The sequence below is a fragment of the Opisthocomus hoazin genome, chromosome 11 (genome assembly GCF_030867145.1).
Source record: "Opisthocomus hoazin isolate bOpiHoa1 chromosome 11, bOpiHoa1.hap1, whole genome shotgun sequence".
Lineage (NCBI taxonomy): Eukaryota > Metazoa > Chordata > Aves > Opisthocomiformes > Opisthocomidae > Opisthocomus > Opisthocomus hoazin.
This window is the reverse complement of record NC_134424.1, coordinates 19,840,299-19,863,232: the sequence shown is the minus strand read 5'-3', so window position 1 is coordinate 19,863,232 and position 22,934 is coordinate 19,840,299. Positions and strand designations below refer to the sequence as shown.

Sequence of the window (22,934 nt, the reverse complement as noted above, 5' to 3'; positions counted from 1 at the left end):
AAACGACCTGCTGCGGCATCGCTCACCTTACAGCCAAGCTCTGCTCTTGCTCCCCAGAGCTCCCCACATTATTCAGCTGGGGACTTTTTAAAAACCCAGCTAGGACACCCAGCAAGGCAGCCGTTTCTCTGCAGGGCGGTTCATGCAGCAGAAAGGCACGCAGTCCACCATTAGCAAAGCCTCCCCTGACGTGCAGGAGACCCTGGGACCAGCACACCGCATGACACCGCCGCCGCCGCCAACTCCTCCCTGCAGCCTCTTCACCAAGGCTCGGAGCCCCACCGGAGCCGAGTACACCGGGGCACCTTGTTTTCCTGTGATTTACAGAGTTCAAGCTTATATTTTCATCTGATAGTATCAGTAGACTATTAAAAAACCCTACACTGGCCTGAGCGGCTCCAGAGTCTAAAATAAACATGCCAAGCCCTGTTTGTGACGGAGTAAAAATAGCTTGTTTCTCATCCCTTCCCAGGACCTCTGCTTCGTACACAAAAGCTTCGCAGGTTAACTATAAAAATACCAGACGTGCAAGGAATGTCTTGAACGGAGCCTTGCACCGTTTGGAGGAGTTCAGAAACCCACCTTGGCCCCCGCAGCGAGGGGACGCAGCCTCCAAGCTCATCTCCCGCCTAGGGCTAAAGGCCAGGCCCTGCCAATTCCCTTTAACAGAAACTACTGTCCTCCTGGAGAAAAAAAAACCACAAAACTACCAGACCTTCACTGGAATTACATCTCGTGCTCTTTCTTGGCTGGATACTTTTTAAATGACACTTCTTCCAAAGAGCATTAACTGTAAAGTCCAACGCGAAGCTGTGCTGCAGCCGGGACGGGCTCCCCGGGAAGCAGAGCGAGCACAATCAGTGTCTGCGTCAAAAGGAGAAGAGAGACTGTCTGGCTCACCATATGAAACATCACTTCGTAGCAAGTTCTGCTACGTTAACTTTTTTTTCAGGGCCTGAGTATATCTCACCTGGCACCTGCAATGCTCAGGCCTGAAGAGAAGAGAAAAACAAGACCTAGGAGAGCAGCACTGCAGGAAAGCCATCACGACACGGAGTTTAATCATCACATCATTTCTAAGGACAGGTCGGCCAGACCCCAGCACCAACCTATTTATGACTCTGGCTTAAAAAAGGACCGGAGGAGAATCTGCAATACATCTGAAACCTGCTGGTATTTATACACACACTAAAACGTGCCCCAGGCGTCCCCAGTGCCGCGGGCAAAGCTCACAGGAGCCTTCCCAGAAATGGCCGGCAGCCGGTCCAGGAGGGACGGGAAGGTCCCGGGCTGCCGGCACATCTCCCTACAAGGCAGTGCTGGCAGCAGCACATGCAGCCGTCCATCTGCTGCTGCGCTCTCCCGCCTCGCCGCAGCCCGGGAGCACGCACCCAGCTCTCACCGGGCTTCAACCCGCCCCAGACAACACGTGGCAGGCCCCGGTTTCGCGGCACCCCCAGAGACCACCTTCACCGGCAAACCCACCCACAAACACCACACTCTGGCTCCGCTTCTGCCATTAAATCCATCTCCAGAAACCTGGGCTCAAACTGAAGCAGCAAGGGGCAATGGGCACAAACTGAGGCACAGGACGTTCCGTCTGAACATGAGGAAGAACTTCTTCCCTCTGAGGGTGACGGAGCACTGGAACAGGCTGCCCAGGGAGGTTGTGGAGTCTCCTTCTCTGGAGATATTCAAGACCCGCCTGGACAAGGTCCTGTGCAGCCTGCTGTAGGTGACCCTGCTTCGGCAGGAGGGTTGGACTAGATGACCCACAGAGGTCCCTTCCAACCCCTACTATTCTGTGATTCTGTGATTCGGGGCTTTGGGCGAGACGCAGCGACAGCTCGGAAGAGCTCTTAGCACAGCCGCACTCACTTGAAGTGACAGGGACAAGAAAAACTAATTTGCTTGCTAAATACACGTTTAGTTTCGCCAGTCGTGTTGAAAAGCTCAACATTTGTATTTCAGATTGTTCTTAAACATGCCCACATCACGCTGAAGGCCAGCATCTAGCGGGATCTGGTACGTGGGTCCCTGAAGTTTCCACCTCTTGATTAAAGTCAATCTTGCACATTGGCTTGAGCCAAAGGCTTCAAGAGATGGGAAACCCAGTGTCCACCCAGCTACTTCTTCCTATTATTAAGTACCCCAGTAAATAAATGAGGAAAGAAGTGCACCTTTCCCAGGTTTTACTTTGTCTGGCTTCCTCCTCCTCTTGTTACACACACATTTTCATCATTTATGGTCAAAGTCATTTCACAGAACAAGGAGAGAGAGACGCGGCACTCTCCAGCTCTCCTGTCTCACCTGCCTACACACCATCACTGCAGAGTCACCTCACCAGATGCTTCAAGGTAAAAATCACAGCTTGTCTTATCTCCATTAATATTTTGTGTTAGTTGTTACATAAATACTGCTGCTCTTACAGGGGGCTTCTCTCAAGCCCTCTGCTCTCCTCACCTGCCACCATTTCCCATTCTTTTAGCCTATTCTGAAAGGGCAGAATCTTCTTCTTATCTGGTAGGCACTGGTGTAACAGCCCAGCCATCAAACAAGCACCAAATCACCGCGACACGCCAGTAATCTCACGCCGTACGTGCAGCCCGGGATTTCAGCTCACACCGCCAGCCCCGACGCACGCATTGCAGCCCCGTCCCCGACGCGAGGCGATGCAGTGCATCACGCTTCCTTCCTACCCCAGTGCACTTTTCCTGCTATTCAGCGGCCCACAGAGATCTCCAGAGATCACGCAACCCGGGGCCCACGAGCAGCACGCACTCTTCCGCGGTGCCAAAGACCTGGAACCCCTACATTTCGTGGAGAACTGAACGGCTGTACCTTCTCCCCGACTCATCCTCCCGGGGCAGCCGCGTCCTGGCCTGCCTGAAGCCTCACAGCAGCATCACGGCCAGCTTCGCGGTCATTCTAAGCTGGCGTTACGTCCAGAAAAAGCCTTTCCACCTCTCCCATCCCACCCCTCTCTCCCCTTTGTGCTGGTGCCAGCGTTACAGCTGCGCAGAGAAGTGGATGGGGGAGCTGACACACATTAAAGAAGCCCAGCAAGAGACAAACAAGGGGCCAGTTTCCATTTGGCTCAGCTTCCTGGGTGGATACGGGGTCTGCAAGGCCATTTCTCTTTTCCCTTGCACCAGCACAAGCGAAAGGCAGGACCTCGTCTGCCAGCAGCACCAGCTCAAACCAACCGAGAAGCCAGGCACGCCAAGTTTGGACCCTGTAAAAAACTGTGCCGTGCAAGAGCGCTGCACAAAGTCGCCAAGGAAAACCCAAACAATTCCAACAGATAAAGGGAAAGAGAACTTAAACTGGTTTCAGCTGGACATCTCCCATTCATTTCCCGCTATTGTCCTAAGCAGCATCCCAGCAGCGCACACGGGCAGCGAGGGCCGGCTCCCACAGCCAGCTGCATCCTGGTAGCACGCAGCGCAGCTCCCTCGCAGCTGAAGTCTCCGACTGGATCTATTCCACATTAACAGTCCGCTCCAGCACTTCTGGGCGAACCACAGCAAGCGGGCGAGTGACCTGACGCAGGTTTCTTTCCAGCCACTAAGCCACTTTAAAAGACATCTAAAAATACATTAAATGCTTTTCTCGTGTGACTTTTCTATGCAAGGGACTGCTCTAAAGCCTGCCAACAGCAAATGGAACGAGACGCTGCTGCAAGACCTCTTTCCTGCACGAACGGCCTCCACATCATCAACTTGTGTGAGTCCAGGAGACCGGCTTGAGATAAAAACCCGGAGCAATAACGCAGTCTGCTCGGCAGCATCAGCGACCGATGTCGCACCATTCTCCCCCAAAGGGCTGCGCTTCCGTTCAGGATCACCGCCCAGATGGGGAGCTGCAACGCTCTGCCTTGTTTCTGCTCCAGAAGGATCTTTAACTAGTTACACCCAGCACGGTTCAAATGTACACTCCTCCCACCCAAGCCTGAAGAAGCAAAATAACTTCCCAGCTCTGCTGACACAGGTAATTCCTCTCCATTGAGGAGAGGCGAGGTAAATAGGACAACTGTCTGCCTCAGAGTGCTTTGCAAACCAGCTCAGCTGGCTGCTAGCACAAAGCCCAAGCAGGAGGATGCTGGCCACCTCAATTACTCCAGCTGATCCTCAAGCCCATCTCCTTAAATCAGATTTGCACCACCAAGTTTCTCACCAACTCTTCTTCCACTCCCAGTGGGGAGAAGACAGCTTTTCTGCTCTTTTGCGACACGGACCCGCGTGCTTCCAAGCTTCTGTACGTGCCTGGGTCTGCCTTCAACCGCAGCAGATACCGGCACGCTAGGAAATGAAAAGGTCCTGCTCCTGGATCCGTGCAGGCTGCAGAGTCGAGCCATCTGCTTCTAACAATACCGAGGGTCGCTCCTCCTCGCCGCCACCCAGACACCTAGCCGTGTGCCCAGGCAGCTCCTCGCTTCGGCTGACCTTTCCCAGTTGGCACAGCCCGAGGCTGCTGGTCCCAAACAGGGCTTAGAGTCAGCTGCGCAGAATTTGCTAAGAATCACCATCTTAAGTCACTGCTTAAAGAAGATTCCCACCCCTAAACACTGGCATAGGGAGTCAGCTTAGCCAGCCTGAATTCCCATAAATGACCAGAAAATGGGACTTCAGCATGCCAAGCGCTCTTCCCCGGGCTCTCAGCTGGACTCACCAAGCCACCCACGACACCAGCCTGAAAGGCACTCACAGGGAAGAGCTCTGCACCCCACCTTGCTCTCCGTGACCGCCCTCATGCTGGCGGCGGACTGCTTTTCCAGTAGGATCTGAGCCCACCAACCCACCACAAAACGCAGGTACATGCAGCCAAGGCACAACGGGCAGACCCGCCCCTCTTTTCAGGATCTCGACTCCATCCTAACTTCCGGAAAAATCAAATCCTAAATCTCACCGTGGCCTCTGTTCTCCGCTTTTTCTTTATGAAGCAGGGAAGTAGCTGCCTCAAACAATCTCCCAAAGCATCATATCAAGGCAATGGTTTTCAACCAGCAGGTGAACAGACTGTAAGAAATCCATAAAAGGTGCGAAAAGGCTTACCTGAAGTCAGCAGGATTAAGTTCGCTATACAAAGTTATGGGCCTCCAGGGGAAGCTTTAGGAGTCTGCGGTTCAGGGAAGAGAGACAGGCTGGAGGCTGCGGAGCTGGGTCACGCCGGAGCAAAGCGCACAGCACCAGGACGCAGCGCGGAGGTCTGCAGGAAACAGCTTCTTCCTGCGACAGCAGGACACCACCACGACCTGTCCCCGCCGGGACGCCCACGGGCCAGCCACGGCCGACGGCCACACTGGGGCGAGCTCACGGAGCCACGTCCAGTCTGCAGACCACAAGTCACTGCGCTGCCAGCGAGCGATGCACGGCCCGACCTGTGCCAGCAGGTCCCGGCTCCAGCGCCGCAGCTGGGGTGAGGGGAAAGCAGGAGGTGAAGGCGACGGGCAGCCGCACCGCTCCCATCGACCCAGCGACCAGGGCGTCTGGGAGCGCGGCAGGCTCCGGCACAGCAGCGCAGCACCAGCATGAGGAGGGTGGGGATTCCAGTCTCCAGGAATCAGGGGCGTGCAGCACTGCGGAACCAGCGCTGGGACACTGGTTTGAGGGGAGGGTGGTGACTGAACCACATCACAGGTCTGGAGGCCTGCTTCTATGCTCCAGGAGCTCGTCCAACCCTGACTGAGGCTTTCAAGCAAACCTTCTCACGCCCGTGTTAGCCGTGGTAATCACAGAGTACTTCACCCTGCCACGTTCAGCGGACAGAATCGCGCAGAACTTTTATCCTGGCTTATCACCATCACCGCACAGGGGAACGCCGCTGTCTTCTCAGCGCTTTAAGTCCACAACACGCAGTTTTACATCTTTGCCAGTAGCAAATGAAGCCCTTTTTCACGTCAGCTTTGATTACAAAGTTTTCATGAGGCTATAAAGCCCTATTCTTTTATTTTTCTTACACACAGTTTCCTACCAAGCGTTCGTGGGGTTCTGCATGCAGTACTGTTACAACATGTTGCTTTAGCTTCCTCTGTACGCTTCTGAAGGAGATTTGTATTTATCTTCAGCAAGTGTTACTCTCACAAGATCAAACTTCTTACCCCCCTAAAGGCTGACCCTTGATATCCAAACAAAAGTTTATTCTCAGATGTGACGAAGTGTTTCCTGAAAGAAGCACAAGGCTGCTGCTGGCACGCGGATAAACATAAAGCACCGGCTTCACAAACACCGCTGGAAGCACACCATTTCCCACCCGCAGGACACGAAGTTCCACTTTTGGCCCAAACAGCCCACTCTGGGGGAACTGAACTGATACTGTGCAAACACCTACAGCGCCACAGCACAGACCTTTGTGTCACATTGCACGACAGTGTCAGTCCAAACCACCTCTGTATTACTGCCACCAACAGAAACATCAGCGCCCAGCCCGAAAAACACCTGAAGTGATCCAGAAACTAATTAAAACAAGGTTTACTGCCCTGTTCCTGATGCTTTATTCCACACAGGAGGGACAGACCCGCATTGTGACCACAGTCCAAGATCTGCAGGACCACTTACGCGCCCCTTACCACAGCTATTCTGTGCACAAGCACCACACAGCAGAAGCTTTGAACGAACTCGATGCGAGAACTAATGAAATCAATGACACAAGTTGTTGGTGCCTATTAAGTTCAGTTGTTGCCAGTGCTGCTGAAATTGTACTTTTCAACATGTCTTAAAGCATCTGCTACCGTACAGCATGCAGGAGAAAGATGCTGAGGAATTTTGGGAGCAGACAGGCAGGGGGTTTTTGAATTTTCAGAAAAAATACCAGAGGAAGATTCTCCCTTTGAACCTGCGCAGTCCCACCCTCACCTCCAGCCAGTCTTCACCCTGCGTCTGTGGAGGTAGAGGTCTAGCTCTTAGAGGCACAGCTACGCCGATTCTGTGCATCCTCCCAGATCCTGCGCAGTTTAATTCAGAGAAGGTTTTAGAATAACCACCTTTTATTCTCTATAGCACCTTTTATTCTCTAGCCCTCAGGCACTATCATAAAAATTCCACTAGAAATATTTCCTTGGGGGTGGGAAAACACCATGCATGGTCTGTCATGCAGGAATCAGCTCCTACAGCACAGAGAGCTCCGACGCTCCACAGATACCAAGACCTAACTAGAAAGTCTAAGGGACTCGAACAGGGAATCACTGCACCCTCAGATATTCATATCATTGCAATCCCAACGTCAAAATCATCACGCCCAGTTTTCCACTGGCATCAAACCCTGTGTTTGTAGATGACTGCAAGACCATTTTATCAGAAGAATCTCTTACTGTGGTTAAAGCGAAGAAAGTACTTATCCTCAGAGAAAGCAGATCTAGAGGGAAGGTCTTTTCCTCAGAGGAAAAAGAGAGCCCCAAAGCGTTTGGTACCAGCACACACACACATCTTTTTTTCTGCCTCCTGGCTCAAAATGCCTCTCTGCCCACCTTGAAGCCCACACCTGCATAAGGCCTTCCTGCAGGAATCCCTGCAGCCACAACACTAAAATAACAAAAGATCTCACTGTGCATTTCTACACATTACTTCAGCAATATTTAGAGAAGGCCTGATGTGAAACTTCTCCTTGCTGTAGAGGAAACTCTCAGCTAGAGTCAGTACTGAAGGGCTGCTTTAGAGAATTGAGTTTACGGGAGAGGCACAGAAGCCACACTTGAAAAACTGAGCAACTATTTCCATTCTGATTAAAGCGGCATCTGAACAGCATCCTGACTGCTGAATAACTGAGCCCTAGAGACAGGGATTGTTTTTAGTGACCCCTCTGGGCCCCTCTCCTCTGCAATCGAACAGCCCCAAAAAAGCCATGCACACGAGGAAATCCTTCTGGGGCCTCACGGGAGCCTGGAAGAGTCCGTTTGGGGGCTGACCTGGCACAAGAAAGAGGGGAGCAGCCTGCGAGACAAGAAGCAAGCAGTGCCACCCCAAAAAGGGACCAACAGCACAGGCAGCCCCCACATCGGGATCCAAAGTTGTGACAGCGACACGAGGCTTTCACATCACTTGTCGTAATCCAACACTCAAGTGGAAAACTGCTGGTTCAAACTATCGCCCAGCCTCTTCTTACTCCAGCTCATCCAAAATCAATCCCTAGCCCTTGGGACTGATATAAAATGATCGGTATCTGCTGCTGCAAACTCTCACCAAAATTACTGAATGCTAATCCCCACCCTTAAGGAACACACTTCACAGAAGATTAAGCTTTCTGAAGTCTAAACGTACAGTCTAGTTCAAAAAAAAAAGACAAGACCCAGTGTGAATTCATTGCCTATATGCATTCAGCACTCGTGTGACCTGTAACTATGCTACAGTAAACGAAAACCTCTCCTGTAATCACTTTTTCAGCCCCCGAGGAGGGAGGGGAGGAATGCCGCTCATCAGGTCCTTACCAAGGAGCATTTGCAAAATCAAGTATTGCATGAAGAGGCTTCTAAGCCAATTTGTTGGAAAGCTCTGAGAAGCCTGGATCCAAAATATTTCTGAAGCTGCCCATGTAACCCTCTATAAATTGAGCCCTTCTCGGAAAGCACAGCAGAAAACACCCTCCCCTTATTTGGGGTTGCAATGATGGCAAATGCCATAGCCAAGCACCATGGTAAGAACACAACACAAGCAAAGGGCGGAACACCAGCAGAAGCCATCAGCAGAAACCTTCATTCCTATATCTCTTTACAGGTCAGATGAGGCTAGGAGCCTGTTTTTCTAGAGAAAAACCCAAACCAAAGCTGAACACTGCCCACCGGCAGGGCTGGGACTAGTTCTGCCACTGTTTCCAAGCCCCACCCTCGCACGTGAAGGTCTGCCAGAGACAGTGTGCTTTGAATCCCACCAAGAATTACTCTCTAGGCCTAGAGGATACCTGCAGGCCAGTGAAACCAGGGGGACAACTCAGCCCCAAAGCAGAAAATATCCATCACGGCCAAGCGCACCGTGCCAAGGGAGAGCTCTGCTGATACAATCGCTCCCTGCCTCCGAGGGCCTGGTCCAGCTCCCCTCCTGACCACTTTGCTAAGCCAGTGGAGAAAGGGTCCAGCTGAAAAAAAAGAACAATTTTATGCCATGTTAGCAGGATCAGTTGATCAGTGCATCAGCTCAGCACCACAGCTGGCATGTGGGAGGAGGCGAGAGGGCACCGCTGAAAGCAGGGAAAGAGAAGGGCCCTTGTAAGAGTGTCAAGCCACAAGGCTGGCTGAGGCACCCGCTCATCCTGAGCTAACCCACCGCTCTCCAGCACAGCGACCGCGGCCACCTCTCCCTCCTCCCCCAGGCTGGGCCTCGATTCCTCTCCACCTGCACTGCTGGGTGTTGAGGAGCTGCTCCTGCCTTGGGCAGTTACAAGCTCCTTCCACGGACAAGCCAGGTTACTAATCTGCAGAAAGTTAACCCAGGAAAATAAAAAAACAACAAATATCAGCTCAGCAAGATGACCGCAAACACCACAGCCCCAGCCGTGTGTCCGGAGGTTGGAGCTCTCCTCTCCGAGGACAGCGAGCCTTACACCAGCTCAGCCATCCCACACCCCTCTGCTGCGCCTCACCCCGGGACACCCGCGGTGGGGGACCACCTGGCAGAACACCCCTTGTGTTAAGGTTTGGGCGGCGGCCGTGAGTGTTAGACGAACGCAAGGGCCGCTGTAAGGAGCCGCGGCAGCCCAGCGGCCCCCAGCACGCTGCCCAGGGACGGGACCCCGGGCGTGGAAGAGCCGCAGGCTGCACCGCTGCCATCAGCGGAGGTGCTGGGGAATTTCCCGGCGTGCACCAAGCCTGGCTCCCAGAAACCAGCGCTGCTGGGCTGCGGTGACCTTGAGCAGGACACGGCATTTGGGAAAACAGGGGGCATTCCTAGGGTGCCTGACACTGCTTGCGCCCCAGGAAGAAGCTACCACCAGGCACGAAGCTCCAGCTTTAATTCCGGCCGTGGTTTCAAGACACACCTGCCGGTCCCAGCACCTCGCTGCTACAGAAGAGGGAGGCCCCCGCTGCCTCCCAACACCCCGAACAAAGCCGTGGTACTCACCTCCTCCTCCTCAGACACCCGTGAGCAGCAGAGCAGCTCACAAAGGACGCACGGGAGCCAGCGAGCTTCTGCTGGTCCCGGGGGATCAGCTCACGGGCCCGGCAGGCACTGGCGAGGGGAAGGGAGCGGGCTGCCGGGCCAGGGGACTCAGACCATCTCCTTTGGACACCGTCACACCCGCAGATCAGCTCGGACACTCGTGAGAAACGCAACAACAAAGCAAGCAATAATATCACATATATACAACCATCTTTCCCACTGGCAAGCTAAAATTTGATTGCAGAAAATCTGAACCAGAGACAGTTTAAGCCAGCAGATAAGTGCAGGGAGATACACAGATAGAAGGCACCAGACCAGGAAGCGCACCTACCTCGTGTATGCACACAGGTTGATGTATTAACTTTCCACCCAGCAGCACCTCAGTAGTTTGCTCAAACTCAATCTCACAGAATAAGACCTAAAAGCCCCGGTTCTTTGGGTTGATCTTTTATTTTTCACAATTTAAACATGGTCACAGTCCTCCACGAATCGGGTTTAAGGTAAAGAGCTCTCCAGACTGCACAAACATCCTAAGAACAAATATTTTCAGCATACCAACGGCTCAGATATGCTAGTGCAATCCAACTGTGTTTATTTGTATTTCGCCCAAATCGCCACCAAAGTGCTCAGAGCTGAAGGAGCAACAGCCTCCCACTGATTCAGCAAGAGACCAGAAGTAATTGGTAGACAGTCTACAAACACCGCAAAGAATGCCAGAGGCATTTATTTACATGACCCCTGCTTGCCCAAGAAGAATTCAGAGTTTGCATTTTCCTCGTTCAAATTAATCATTACTAGAATCACATCTTCTGTGCTATTCCTCAGCTAACAGGAGGAAAGGCACAAACCATTCAAAATCCTCCCGACAACGAAACTTCTGAGATTGCTGCCATTGCCCAAATGAGACAGACGGCTTTACTGCTGTCAGCTGGAGTTCCTCCCCAGACTGGCACAGCACCCTGGTATCTCTCCAGGACAACCTCTCTTGTCCAAGGCACATGGAAAAGGCAAGGAGACACCAGCCCTGCCAGGGCAGAACCATCACACCTCCTCTGCCAGGCTGACAACATGCTGCATCTCACACCCGCGCCACGGACACTGAAGCATGAAAATTCCCACAGGACCCTGCTGCTGCAACCGCACGGTCCTCTTCTCCGTCAGACCCCAACAGGGCCACTGATCTTCAGTGCAAAGCTCCCAAGCACCCCTCAGGCTTGTCAGCTGGCACGCTCGCACAAGCCGGGACGCAGCAGCGCTCCCTCCGATGTTCCCCCCTCGCTGCCGGAGCACAGCTCTGCCGGCAAGAGATGCGTGAGAATTCCCCCAGACCAGCCGCCCGTGGAAGACAGGCTACGGTCAGAGCTTGGAGCCAATTCCAACCACGCACTTCAGCGCTGAGGCCGGCGAGAGGTCCCACTCTATGCGTTCTCCTTCATTTCTCGTAGCAGCCGTGCCCAGCACACCGGGCAGCGAGAGACGAGAGGAGAACAGCGTGGATAAGAAGTGCTCGAGCTAGCAATGAGCACCAGCCACGAGCACTCGGGGTTAACAAAGCCCATACAAAACCTGCTGGTAGACAGCGAGATGCACAACACCTTTACTCATATCAGCCCCACAGCTTTTGCCAATTCTCCAGGCCTACTCTGAACAACTAAGTAGTATTTACTACTTGTTTTACACAATGCTGAAAGAAATGGGTATTTCTAGGCTAGCACGTGCTGTCAACAACATCTTGTAGTTATTCAAGAATTCGTGCCAGCTCTCCAAAAGAAGTGAGCGCAAACTCCTGCAGCAAGAAGACGCCGCGACCTGGAATCAGCCAGGCTTTGCTGATTACTCCTCTGAGTAAACAGTGGTGTTCCCAGCACTTCAGCATGCTCTCAAGCTTCTCCTGTTGGCATACTACCCTATATTTAGGATAGAAGAGCGCAATGACAAGCATCGGGAAGAATGAGTAAGTGGTTTAGGATGCTCAGAATAGCGGCAGAGACTGTGCAAAGAAACCTACGAATCAGAAACCCTTAAAGCGAGGAAAGGAGTCTGTAAAGCTGAGGATGGGAAGAGACAGCATTCCTTACAGAAAGTTAAACCACAAGTTTTGTTAAGATCAGTAATCCCAAGGCAAGAGACGCCAGCAGTCCGTTCTGTAACAGCAGGGGGAAGAAGCCCCTGCCCGAGGGACTGAGAGAAGACAGGCGAATGCTTGGTCTTCTTACACAAAAAGGGGATTTTAATCTCACTTTGGACAGGTGAGCGATGTCGGTGCCATTTTCCCAAGACAAGCAGCCCGAAGTTCCCGGGAGACGCAGCACCGGGGGGAGCGACCGCGAACCACCCCTGCTGCCCAGCTCCCCGTCCCCCGCAGCAGAAACTCGGTCAAACTCCGAAAACACGCGCGGGAAGCTCGCGAGCCTCAAACCTGGGGCGCAACTCGCTCCCTCCAGCCCCGCGGCCTCGACGGGCGCTGGGGAGCCGCTCCGCAGCCTGTTGCTTCCCAGGAGCCGGGGCAAACGCGAGGAACACTCCGCGTTCGTGCCTTCTCGTGCCGCAGAACTTCTCCGCTTGCCTCCCGCCACGCTCACCGCTGACTAGAGGTAAAAGTTTGCCCGGTGTGTCCGCGACACCCGACCGGGCTCTGCGGCGAGGCCAGCTACAGGGCCCAGAGCCCAGCCCGGACCCCCGAGCTCCCCCCCCCCGAGCCCGGCCTGGCACCGCACACCCAGAGGGACACGGAGCTGCGCCGGGCCCCCTACAAACGCAACCCGCCGGGCCGGGCCCGGGACGCGGCGCCAGGCCCCACGGCACGGCCGGGCCCCCCTGGCTGCCGCCCCTCCCGGCACCTGGGCCGCTCCCACCGTCCCCGGGACGGCCCGACCCGGCCCCTCCGCCTCCCGCCCGCCGGGCAGCCCCGCGCGCGGCTCCCGCCCAGGCCCCGGCGGGGAAACAAGGCGGACAAGGGAAGTGCGGCGCGACGGGGGCGGCCGGGGGACCCCGCGGCCGGCCCCGGCCCCGTGCAGGCCGCGGAGGGCGGCGCCGGGGCTGAGGCGGCGGCGGGCCGCCCCGCTGCCCGCTCACCGGGAGGCCCCGGCCCGCCGCGCCGCGCCTACGCCCAGGCCGCGCCGCCGCTGCCGGCCCCGCTCCCGCTCCCGGCAGGCCAAGGGCAGGGCGGCCCGGCAGGGCCCCGTCCCCCCGTCCCCGCGGCCCGTCCCCGCGGCCCCTCACCGTGCCACGGCCGGGCCCGGAGGCCGCTCCCCGCCGGCTCTCGCCGCCAGCGGCCCCGACGCACCGAGCGGGCGGCGCGGCGCGAGCGCGACCCCGCGCGGGCACGTACCTGGGGGAGGGGCGCCCGGGCGCCTAGCAACCGGCGGCACGAGCGCGCCGCGGCCAATCGGCGCCCGCCGCTCGGCGCCCGCCACGCCCCGTCCGCCCCGCCCCACCTGGCCGAGCGCGGCCCCGCCTCCCCCCCCCTTTCCCCCGCACCCTGCGGCCGCCCCGCGCGGCCCCCCCTTCCCCGTCGCCACGCCCCGCCCTCTCCCTTTTAGGCCCCGCCCCACCTCCCGCAGGCCCCGCCCCCTCTCTAGGCCCCGCCCCGCGCCCCACGTGCGGCCCCGCCGCGGGGTGAACCCCGGCCCCTCCTGGCCCCGGGCCCGGGGGCCAATATTTGCTCGGGGCCGGCCCGGTGCTCCGGGGACGGGGCCGCCGCCATGCCGCCCACGCTGGGCGTCCTGCTCGCCCTGGCCGCGGCCCTCGGCTCAGGTAGGGCCCCAGGCCCGGCTGCCGTGGGGCTGGAGGGCATGGGGCAGTGCGGGGCCAGGGCTCTGACCCGCCGCTGGCGGGGGGTGGCAGGAACCGGGGGGTGCTGCAGCAAGCGCTGGGCACCCTGACAGGCAGGGACCCCCCTGCTCCATGTGGCGGGGACCCCCTCCGGGGCCCTCACCGTGCCCCCACGGGTGCCCCAAGCTCGTGCCGCGCTCCCCAGGCCACCGCTCGCCCCTCAATGACTTCCAGCGCCTGCGGGCCACCGAGCTGCTGGCCGTGCCCGCGGACCCGCCGCCGTCGCCGGAGCGGGGCTCTGCGGAGCTGTGCGCCCGGCGCTGCGCCGCCAGCCTGGCTTGCCGGTGAGCGGGACGCGGGGCCGTCGCCGGGAGGGTGGGAGTGCCGCCGCAGCGGGGGCACGCGGTGCACTGGGATGCTGCGTGCCCGCGTGCGTGGCTTGTGCCCGGTGCCATGCCAGGCTCCCGCTGTGCCTCCCAGCGCCTTCCACCACGACCGGCAGAGCCAGCTGTGCCAGCTGCTGCCCTGGACCCAGCACTCGCCCCGTGTCCAGCTGCAGAAGAACACCCACTACGACCTCTACCAGAAGAAAGGTGGGCTGGTGCCGCGGGTGGGCGTGGGGGCACCACGGGCCGGGCAGAGGCCGCCCGGCGCAGGGCTCCTCCCTGCCCCGGGGCCCTGGCTCAGCGCCGGGGCCCTGACGCGGTGCTCGGCTCTGCCCAGACTACCTGCGAGACTGCATCGTGGCCGACGGCTCCAGCTACCGCGGCACGCGGGCCACCACCGAGAAGGGGCTGCGCTGCCAGCACTGGCAAGCCACGACACCCCACGACCACAGGTGCCCCCGTGTCCCCGGCTGCCCTGCGGCCCTGGGCAGCCATGGGCAACAGGGCATGGGCTGGGGCAGCGTGGGGGCAGTGGGGGCAGTGTGGGGGCAGTGGGGGCAGTGGCACTGCCCAGGGATGGCACAGCGTTGTGGCTGTGCCTGCCCCCGAGCGAGGGGTCCCGGCAGCCCTCCTACCCACCCCGCTGCCCGCAGGTTCCTGCCGTCCCCCCGCAACGGGCTGGAGGAGAACTACTGCCGAAACCCCGACCAGGACAAGCGGGGCCCGTGGTGTTACACCGTCGACCCCGAGGTCCGGCACCAGAGCTGCGGCATCAAGAAGTGCGAGGATGGTGAGCGCCGCATCCCGGGGGTGCCCCGTGCGGCGTGTCCCCCCCCCGCACTGAGCCCACCCCGGCTGTCGGCAGCCGTCTGCGTGACCTGCAATGGGGAGGAGTACCGCGGCACCGTGGACCGCACCGAGTCAGGGACGGAGTGCCAGCGCTGGGACCTGCAGCACCCGCACAAGCACCCCTACCACCCCAACAAGTACCGGCCCCTAGCCCCGGGCAGCGCGCAGCCCCCCGGCCGTGCCAGATGCTGGGGCGGTGGTGCCACCCTCAACCGCCGCTCCCCATCTCCGGCCCAGGTACCCTGACAAGGGGCTGGACGACAACTACTGCCGCAACCCCGACAGCTCCGAGCGGCCCTGGTGCTACACCACCGACCCGGCGCGGGAGCGCGAGTACTGCCGCATCCGCCTCTGCAGTGAGTCCCCGCTGGTGTCACCGCGCAGCTGGGACCGGGTGTCCCGGTGCTGCCCTAACCCCGCCGCCCTGCCCCGCTCTGGCCTCGCAAGCAGAGAAACGTCCGCGACCCCTCAATGTCACCACCGGCTGCTTCAAGGGCAAGGGCGAAGGCTACCGAGGCCGGGTGAACGTCACCGTGTCCGGGATCCCCTGCCAGCGCTGGGATGCCCAGACCCCCCACCAGCACCATTTCGTGCCCGAGAAGTACCCGTGCAAGTAAGGGGGCGAGGGGATGCGCCTGGGGAGGGCGGCGGTGGGCAGCACCCATGGGTGCGGGCTGGGGGGAGGGGGGCACCCACGCAGCCCCTCCGCCAGGGACCTGCAGGAGAACTACTGCCGCAACCCCGACGGCTCGGAAGCGCCGTGGTGCTTCACCGCCCGCCCCACCGTCCGCATCGCCTTCTGCTTCCACATCGGCCGCTGCCCCGATGAGCTGGGCGCCCAAGGTGAGCCCCCCGCGGGCGCCGGGCCCCCCACCGCGCTGTGCCCGCCGGGGCTGCCAGCCCTCCCTGCCTGTCCCCAGAGTGCTACCACGGCCACGGCGAGCGCTACCGCGGCCACGTCAGCAAGACACGCAAGGGCATCACCTGCCAGCCGTGGGCTGCCCAGACCCCCCATGTGCCCCAGTGAGTGTGCGAGGGAGCAGGCGGCGTGTGGGGACGGGGACACAGCTGGGGTTGGGGATGGTGACGGTGATGGTGACTTCCTCCCTGGGCAGGATCTCGCCCACCACCCACCCCGAGGCGCGCCTGGAGGAGAACTACTGCCGCAACCCCGATAACGACAGCCACGGCCCCTGGTGCTACACCATGGACCCCCGCACCCCCTTCGATTACTGCGCCATCAAGCCCTGCTGTGAGCCCCTGCCCACACCCCCACAGAGCCACGGGGAGCCTGGCCACCCCCTGGGGTCCTTTTGGTCCCCCCATGGTGGCTGGGTCCCACCCTCCGTGTTCTCTCCGTAGCTGGCAACGCGGTGCCCTCTGTCCTGGAGCACGCAGGTGGGGGGCCCACGGGTGCTGGGTGGGTGCTGTGGGGCGGGTGCCCCCGCTGACGCCCACCCTGCCCGCAGAGGCGGTGGAGTTCGAGCAGTGCGGCCGGCGGGACGAGAGGCTGCAGCGGAAAGGGCGCATCGTCGGCGGCCAGCCCGGCAACTCGCCCTGGACCGTCAGCATCCGCAACCGGTGAGCAGGTGCCCCGTTGGCACTGCCGCATGGCCGGCGTCCCCCCCTCCCCCAGAGCTCACCCCCCATCCCCGCAGGGCCGGCGTCCACTTCTGCGGGGGGTCCCTGGTGAAGGAGCAGTGGGTGATCAGCACACGCCAGTGCTTCTCCTCCTGGTAAGGTCGGGGCCGGGGCGTGGGGTGCCGGGACCCCCTCCCGCCCTCACGTCCCTGTCCCGCAGCGACGCCGACCTGGCGGGCTACGAGGTGCAGCTGGGGACGCTCTTCAAGGACCCCGGCCCCAGGGACCCCGACCAGCAGAGCATCCCCATCGCGCGGATCGTCTGTGGACCCTCCGAGTCCCAGCTGGTGCTGCTGAAGCTGGCGAGGTGAGCGGCCGGGCCCTGGCCCCCCACCGCGCCCCGCCGCCAGCTGGGCTGCCACCGCGTCCCGCTGCCCCTCTCGCCGCAGACCGGCCGCTCTGAACAGGCGCGTGGCCCTGATCTGCCTGCCGCCCGAGCGCTACGTCGTGCCCGCAGGCACCGTCTGCGAGATCGCTGGCTGGGGGGAAACCAGAGGTACGGGCTGCGGGCGTCCCCTGCGACGGTGTCCCCTGCAAACAGCATCCCTTGCCCAACACCTACACTGCCCACGCCATCCCCCTGCCCACGGCACCCCCGCTCCGTGCACCCGCTGCCCGCCTGCTCGCTGCCCGCAGGCACGGCGGACGGCAGCGTGCTGAACGTGGCGCGGCTGCCCGTGCTGGCCCACGGCGAGTGCAACGCAGCGCTGCGCGGGCGCGTGAAGGAGAGCGAGCTGTGCACCGCCCCGCTGCACGCTGGCGTGGGGGCTTGCGAGGTGAGCCGGGACGGGGACCGCCGCCGCGGGGAGCCCACGGGTGCCGGCGCCGGGGGTGACACTGCTCTCTGGGTGCCGCAGGGAGATTATGGGGGGCCACTGGCCTGCCTCACCGCCGACTGCTGGGTGCTGGAGGGGGTCATCACCCCCTCCCGCGTCTGCGCCCGCACCGACCAGCCCGCCCTCTTCATCCGCGTCTCCCTCTACGTCGACTGGATCCACAAGGTGATGAAGATGGGCTGAGCCGGCTCAGCCCCGGCCTGGCACAGCCGCCACCACGCAATAAAAGCACGGCCGTGGGGGTCAGCACCGCACAGGGTCTCCCACGTTTATTTAGCGCCAGACCCCGCTCCTGCATCCCCATCCCTGTCCCTGGCTGCGCTCGCTCCAGTCTCCCCTGGTCCTGGTGTGGTCCCCGGGGCCGGTGGTCACCGTGGGGCCGGCACAGCCGCAGGGCCACCATGGGTGCAGGGGGCTGTGCCGTCCCGCCGCGGCTGCCCCAGATGCCGGAGGAGCCAGCGGGCGCAGTTCCTGAAGACGTCGGCCTCCGTCTCCACGCCAGCCAGCGCGTGGCCGCCCTCCGGGTACCACAGCAGCCTGTGCCACGGGGCAAGGGGACTCTCAGTCAGCACCCCAGGGCTCCCTCCCCGCTACCACCCCCCTCCACCCCGCTCACCGCGCCGGCACCCCCCTGGCCCTCAGCACTCGGTACAGCTCCAGCGCCTGCGTGGGGCTGACGCGCCGGTCCCGGGCGCCCACGCACAGCAGCACCGGCGTCCGCACCTGCGGCACGGCCAGTAGTGGGTGCCGGGCACCCCGCATCCAGCACCCCGCACCCATCCCGCCCCTGCCTTACCTGGGCCGCCTGGGCAATGGGCGAGCGCTGCAGCATGGCGGCCACCTCCTCGGCGCGGGGCACCCGCTCGAAGGAGTACGGCAGCCCCAGCGAGGTGTAGCGCCTGCGGCATGGGGGTGCTGGTGGGTGCCGTGGGCACGCGGCACGGCACAGCACGGCGGGGGGCCGGGGCTGGCACTCACCAGTCGGGGATGTCGGAGGTGCCCAGCAGCGCGGGCAGGTTGGAGACAGGGCTGCGCAGGGCGCAGGCTTGGTAGCGCTCGGGCTCACGGGCGAGGAGGTGGAGGGCAATGAAGGCTCCGTGGGAGCCGGCCAACAGGGCCAGGCGGTGTGGATCCAGGGGCTCGCTGCGCAGCGCCTGCTCCACCGCCAGCTGCGCCCATGGGGCACCCACCACCAGCACCCCGCCATCAGCACCTGAACATTGACTTCCTCCCAGCAGACCCCACCACCAGCACCTGAATGTCAGTGTCTTCCCAGCAGACCTCACCACCACCACCCCATCATTAGCACCCGAACATCGGCATCCTCCCAGCAGACCCCACCACCAGCACCCAAACGTCGGCGTCTTCCCAGCAGATCCCACCACCAGCACCCCCAGCCCAGCGCCCCTCACCTGGGTGTCCTCCACGTCCTGCACACCCACGCAGGAGAGCAGGGAGCTGATGCTGGCCTGGCCAAAGCCCAGGGAGCCGCGGTAGTTCACTGGGGAGACGCGGCCCGTGGGTGCTGTGTCCCCACTGGGGACGGGGGCTGCGCGTCCCCGGGCTCCCCGGCACTCACCCAGGAGCACGGCAAAGCCCAGCCGGCACAGCGCGGCCATGCTCGGGCGCCAGCGGGCATCGAAGACAGCATGGGGGCCACCTGGGGCCGGCGAGGGTGTCACCCAGGGTGCCACTGGTGCCACCGGAGCGTCCCCACCGTCCCCTCACTCACCGTGGGGGCACACGACGAGCGGGTGCGGTGCCGCGCCATCCAGTGGGCTCAGCAGCAGGGCCTCGAAAGCCTGGGTGCCTGTGCTAGGGAAGGGGTCCCGCTCAGCACCCACCACCCCGGGCACGCAGCGCCCTGCCCACCCCCCGCACCCGAGGACCCCCGGCACCAAGGCAGCGCCCAGGTGCAGCAGGGACCCCCAGGTGCTCACCGTGTGCGGCGGGGCTCTGCCCACTGCAGGGCGGCCGGACTGTCAGGGTCTTCCAGGTGACGCCAGGCACCGTCGGGGTGTCCTCCACCGGCACCCAGCAGAGGGGCAGCTCCCGGCCCGCCGGCGGCAGTGCCGACACCACCTGAGGACAGGAAGCACGTGGCACCGGGCACCCAGCCCTATCTGCCCCGGAGTGCCCACAGTCCCAGTGCTCTGCGATGTCGTTCTGCGCTGCGCCGTGCCAATCCCGTGCCGTGCTGCGTCTGGTCATACTGTCCTGTGCCACACCGTGCTGTCCTTGGCCGTGCCATGCCGTACCTGCCCCTGCCATGCTGCGCCAAGCCCTGCTGTTCCTTGCCACACTGCACCATGTGGCTGCTGGCTGTGCCAAAGATGTGCCATGCCATGCCACAGCTGTGCCATGCTGGATCTGGCTGTGCCACCCCATGCAGTGCGGTGCGACGCTGTGCCGGGCTGTGCCACGCCTGGCCGTGTCACACCGTGCCACCCCACGCTGCGCCTGGCTGCTCATCGCCGTGGCACATCACGCGGCGCGGTGCGGCGCCGGAGCGCTGCTCACCAGGCTGGGGGGACGGTTCGGGGCTGAGCAGGTGGCCACCAGCAGGTCCCACTGGAGGGTGAGCAGCTCCCAGCACCCTTCGGGCGACCCTGGGGACACAGAGCATGCCAGCGCTCGTGGATGCTCGCTGGGGCACCGCGGGGAGCCCAGCACCACGTACCTGCCGTCAGGTTGGTGACAGTGGCCACCTCCGTGTCCACAAGCAGCAGGTCCTGTGGTGGGGCAGACCGCGTGCCACTGCGTCACCACGGGCTCAGGGGGTGTGCCCCTGTCCCCCCTGTCCCCAGGGCTCACCGTGCGGCTCCGCTGCGGGGTGCCCAGCACGGCTCGCCGGCTGTCGGCTGCCCAGCACCGCGGTGGCAGTGCCTCCCCGTAGAGCCCGGCGAAGGCTGGGAGCAGGATGGAGCATGGGTGAGCTGGGGCCACGGGCACCCAGCATAGGGTGTCCCGGCCCCCCAGCAGTGCCCGCTGCCCCGTGCTCACCCTCCATGGGCTCCTGCACCACGTCGAGCACTGTCACTGTCTGCCTCGTCTGCCAGGTGAGCTGGGGAGAGCCGGCAGTCAGGATGGGACCCGCTGGGGAAACTGAGGCAGGGGACTGGGGGCCGAGCCCACTCCCCACCCCGGCCAGGCACTGCAAGAGGCCGTGACGTTCCAGGCCGGGTCCCGCACCGGTGCCACAGCCGTGCCCGTCACCAGCAAGGTCGCCGCTCACCATGCGCAGGCGCAGGCACTGCCGGTGGGGCCCCCCCAGGCACCCCTCCAGGTAGAGCAGGCGCCGGCCGTCGGGGCTCAGCCGGGGGGAGCAGGCGGCGCGGTGCTCAGCCGACAGCAGCTCTGTGGCGGCAGAGGGTCAGCGCCCCGGACCCCTGGGACCCCGGGCACCCTCGACACCCCGGTGCTCACCGCAGTGCCCGCTGCCCAGGTCCAGGTGGAAAATCCCCGACCTGGGGAAGAGGTGTGAGTCCGGCTGGAGCCCCACGGCCGAGCTGAGCCCCCATTGTGCTGGCACGGGGTGGGCATCCCAGCACGGCGCTGGGTGCCGGGGGGGACCCACCTCCTGTTGGAGCAGGCGCTCAGCCCCAGGCGGAAGGGCTCGTGCCACCAGCCCACGAACAGCACGCCGGTGTCACCCGGGGACCACAGCGCCTGCGCGACAGCCGGGATCGTCCCACAGCCCCAGGCTGGACCCCTGGGGCTCCCCCTGCACCCCGTCCTGACCTGGCCAGGAGAGAGGTGCTCCGGGACGCCCTCCAGCACTGAGACGCTGCTGCCCTCCATGTCCAGGACGCAGAGGACGGGCACGCTGCGGGTGCCCAGCGCCTCGCCCCAGTCCTCGCGGTACAAGAACTGCTCACCCTGGGGTGCACAGCACGCTTCTGGGGTGCGCGGCGTGCTCAGGGGGCGCATGCCACGCTCACAGCGGTGCGTGGCACGAACGCGGGGTGCACAGAGCATGCTCATGGGGCACATGGCACCCACCTCCTCATCCTCGTCCTCCTCCACTGGCCTGGCTGCCCCCGGCACATCCCAGGGGCAGGGGGACTGCGGTTTGGGCCAGCTCTTCTCGGCCACGTAGAGCAGCTGTGTCTCCGAGCGGGACCAGGCCAGGCAGGCAAAGGGCCCTGGCACGGGCAGAGGGTGCCAAAGCCCAGCTGGGCACAGGGCTGGCACCGGGACCACCGGCTGTGCTGCCCTCACCTGCGTCGTGGGTGGGGGGTGCGGGGAAGGGGCCCTACCCTCCGTGTAGACCTCCCCGTGCTTCCCCAGTGCCGTGAGGTCCACGCTGTGGCTGCGCCCGCTGCTGTCCCACACCTGGGGGGGTTGAGGGTCAGCACCGGCACGCCATGGCCACGGCACCCACTGCCCCGTGCCGGTGTTCCAGCCGCCGCGGCGAGCCCCAGGGCCGCTGCCACAGCCAGCGTTACCTCCAGCAGCTCGTGGCCCTGCCGCGGGCAGCAGCTGAGCACCGCACGGTGCTGCCCCGTGGGCGAGTCCTGGCTGAGGAGCCTGCAGGCGCGAGGGAGGGAGGCTGCGGTGCACAGCACACCGTGGGCACCCACCACGCCATGGGCAATGGCCATGCCACGGGCACCGGCCACGCCGCCCCACCCTGCAGCCCATCCGTGCCGTACTGGTTGTGGATCTCGGCGCTGAGCGCTGCCCGGCTGACGGCGAGGCCGCCATCGCCGTCGCGCCACAGGCTGTAGTGGCGGCTGAAGCGCAGGAGTCGGCGGCGGGGCAGGTCGGGGCGGCTGCACTCTGCAGGACGGGGCCGTCAGCGCCCGCCGACACCGGCCCCGCGGCCCAGCAGTGCCGGGGTGCCCGAGCCCGCGACTCACCGGCGTGGAGCAGGAAGGTCTGTCCCTCCGCGGCGGCCCCGAGGGCGGCACGCGTGACGGCGGCGAACTGGCTCAGCTCCCGGTAGCAGGCAGCAGGGCTGCCAGGTGCCTGCGCCGGGGCAGAGGCGCGCTGGTGGGGGGCGAGCCCACCCGCTGCCCATTGCCAAACCTCCCAGACCGGTGCTGTGCCCACCCCTGCACCCCCCTTGCCCCCCTGCCCACCTCTGCACCCCGCTCGGTCTCCGCGGCCATGGGGCCTGGCTGCGCCGTGCTGGCGGCTGGCGCCCGGGGCAGGCTGCCAAGGGGTGCGCGAGCAGCCCGGCGCCAAGGGCCTGGCCGGCACCAGCCGCCCCGCGCCGCCCACCATGCCCGCGGCAGCTGCGCAGGCTCCAGCCTCCGGCACACCGCACCGCGTCCCCGGCGGCACAAACGCCGCGCTCCGTGGGAGACGGGGCCGGTGGCCACGAGCCCCGGTGGCACAGGGAGCGGAGGCGACGC

The 22,934-nt window shown here is 62.5% G+C and overlaps 3 protein-coding genes across 15 annotated transcripts in view; 1 reads left to right on the top strand and 2 right to left on the bottom strand.

Moving 5' to 3' along the window:
• Positions 1-13,399, bottom strand: part of DAG1 (dystroglycan 1) — a 52,667-nt gene extending 39,268 nt beyond the window's left edge. The window contains exon 1 of one of the 5 annotated variants that reach the window (XM_075432355.1): positions 13,311-13,399. The gene's annotated coding sequence lies outside the window, so the exon portion shown is untranslated. Of the gene's footprint in view, positions 1-3,687; positions 3,821-4,176; positions 4,286-5,054; positions 5,073-12,507; positions 12,725-13,310 lie in introns of those variants that run through there. The other 4 variants (XM_075432356.1, XM_075432359.1, XM_075432358.1 and 1 more) reach the window with 4 other exon arrangements.
• MST1 (macrophage stimulating 1) lies at positions 12,024-17,829 on the top strand. 4 transcript variants are annotated; one of them, XM_075432360.1, is made up of 18 exons: positions 12,024-12,042; positions 12,338-12,682; positions 14,068-14,206; positions 14,343-14,455; positions 14,586-15,038; positions 15,114-15,234; positions 15,335-15,453; positions 15,545-15,710; positions 15,810-15,940; positions 16,018-16,120; positions 16,213-16,349; positions 16,460-16,495; positions 16,567-16,678; positions 16,756-16,833; positions 16,899-17,045; positions 17,128-17,234; positions 17,375-17,514; positions 17,596-17,829. In XM_075432360.1, the coding sequence occupies exons 1-18, from the start codon at positions 12,039-12,041 to the stop codon at positions 17,755-17,757; spliced, it is 2,613 nt and encodes an 870-aa protein (XP_075288475.1). In that variant the 5' UTR covers positions 12,024-12,038; the 3' UTR covers positions 17,758-17,829. The 4 variants fall into 4 exon arrangements, with proteins under 4 accessions (XP_075288475.1, XP_075288478.1, XP_075288477.1 ...); XM_075432362.1 differs by lacking the exons at positions 12,024-12,042; positions 12,338-12,682 and adding an exon at positions 13,753-13,844 and having other exon boundaries at positions 14,586-14,700; positions 14,902-15,038; positions 15,548-15,710; positions 17,596-17,827; XM_075432361.1 differs by lacking the exons at positions 12,024-12,042; positions 12,338-12,682 and adding an exon at positions 13,753-13,844 and having other exon boundaries at positions 14,586-14,700; positions 14,902-15,038; positions 17,596-17,827.
• Positions 17,822-22,719, bottom strand: LOC142362671 (acylamino-acid-releasing enzyme-like). Of its 6 annotated transcripts, none has more exons than XM_075432367.1 (22): positions 22,659-22,719; positions 22,437-22,545; positions 22,230-22,356; positions 22,023-22,104; positions 21,834-21,909; positions 21,577-21,749; positions 21,316-21,453; positions 21,152-21,243; positions 21,001-21,041; positions 20,810-20,931; positions 20,578-20,638; positions 20,389-20,483; positions 20,255-20,306; positions 20,095-20,183; positions 19,515-19,656; positions 19,307-19,384; positions 19,154-19,234; positions 18,987-19,075; positions 18,553-18,743; positions 18,371-18,473; positions 18,191-18,297; positions 17,845-18,111 (listed from the first exon to the last, which is right to left on the bottom strand). In XM_075432367.1, exons 1-22 carry the CDS (start codon positions 22,686-22,688, stop codon positions 17,943-17,945), a joined length of 2,247 nt encoding a protein of 748 aa, XP_075288482.1. In that variant the 5' UTR covers positions 22,689-22,719; the 3' UTR covers positions 17,845-17,942. The 6 variants fall into 6 exon arrangements, with proteins under 6 accessions (XP_075288481.1, XP_075288482.1, XP_075288483.1 ...); XM_075432368.1 differs by having other exon boundaries at positions 21,577-21,719; XM_075432364.1 differs by having other exon boundaries at positions 21,577-21,909.
• Positions 22,720-22,934: the final 215 nt, after the last annotated feature.

Excerpts from the sequence above, each read along its gene's own strand:
- MST1 (XM_075432360.1), top strand. Across the intron at positions 12,683-14,067 it reads ACGCTCACCGCTGACTAGAG|GCCACCGCTCGCCCCTCAAT; the intron begins GTAAAAGTTTGC and ends CGCGCTCCCCAG. Across the intron at positions 14,207-14,342 it reads GCCGCCAGCCTGGCTTGCCG|CGCCTTCCACCACGACCGGC; the intron begins GTGAGCGGGACG and ends TGTGCCTCCCAG.
- LOC142362671 (XM_075432364.1), bottom strand. The coding sequence starts at position 22,688 with ATGGCCGCGGAGACCGAGCGGGGTGCAGAG. Across the intron at positions 22,105-22,229 it reads AGCGCCGAGATCCACAACCA|GCTCCTCAGCCAGGACTCGC; the intron begins GTACGGCACGGA and ends TCGCGCCTGCAG. Across the intron at positions 20,932-21,000 it reads CCTGGGCAGCGGGCACTGCG|AGCTGCTGTCGGCTGAGCAC; the intron begins GTGAGCACCGGG and ends CTGCCGCCACAG.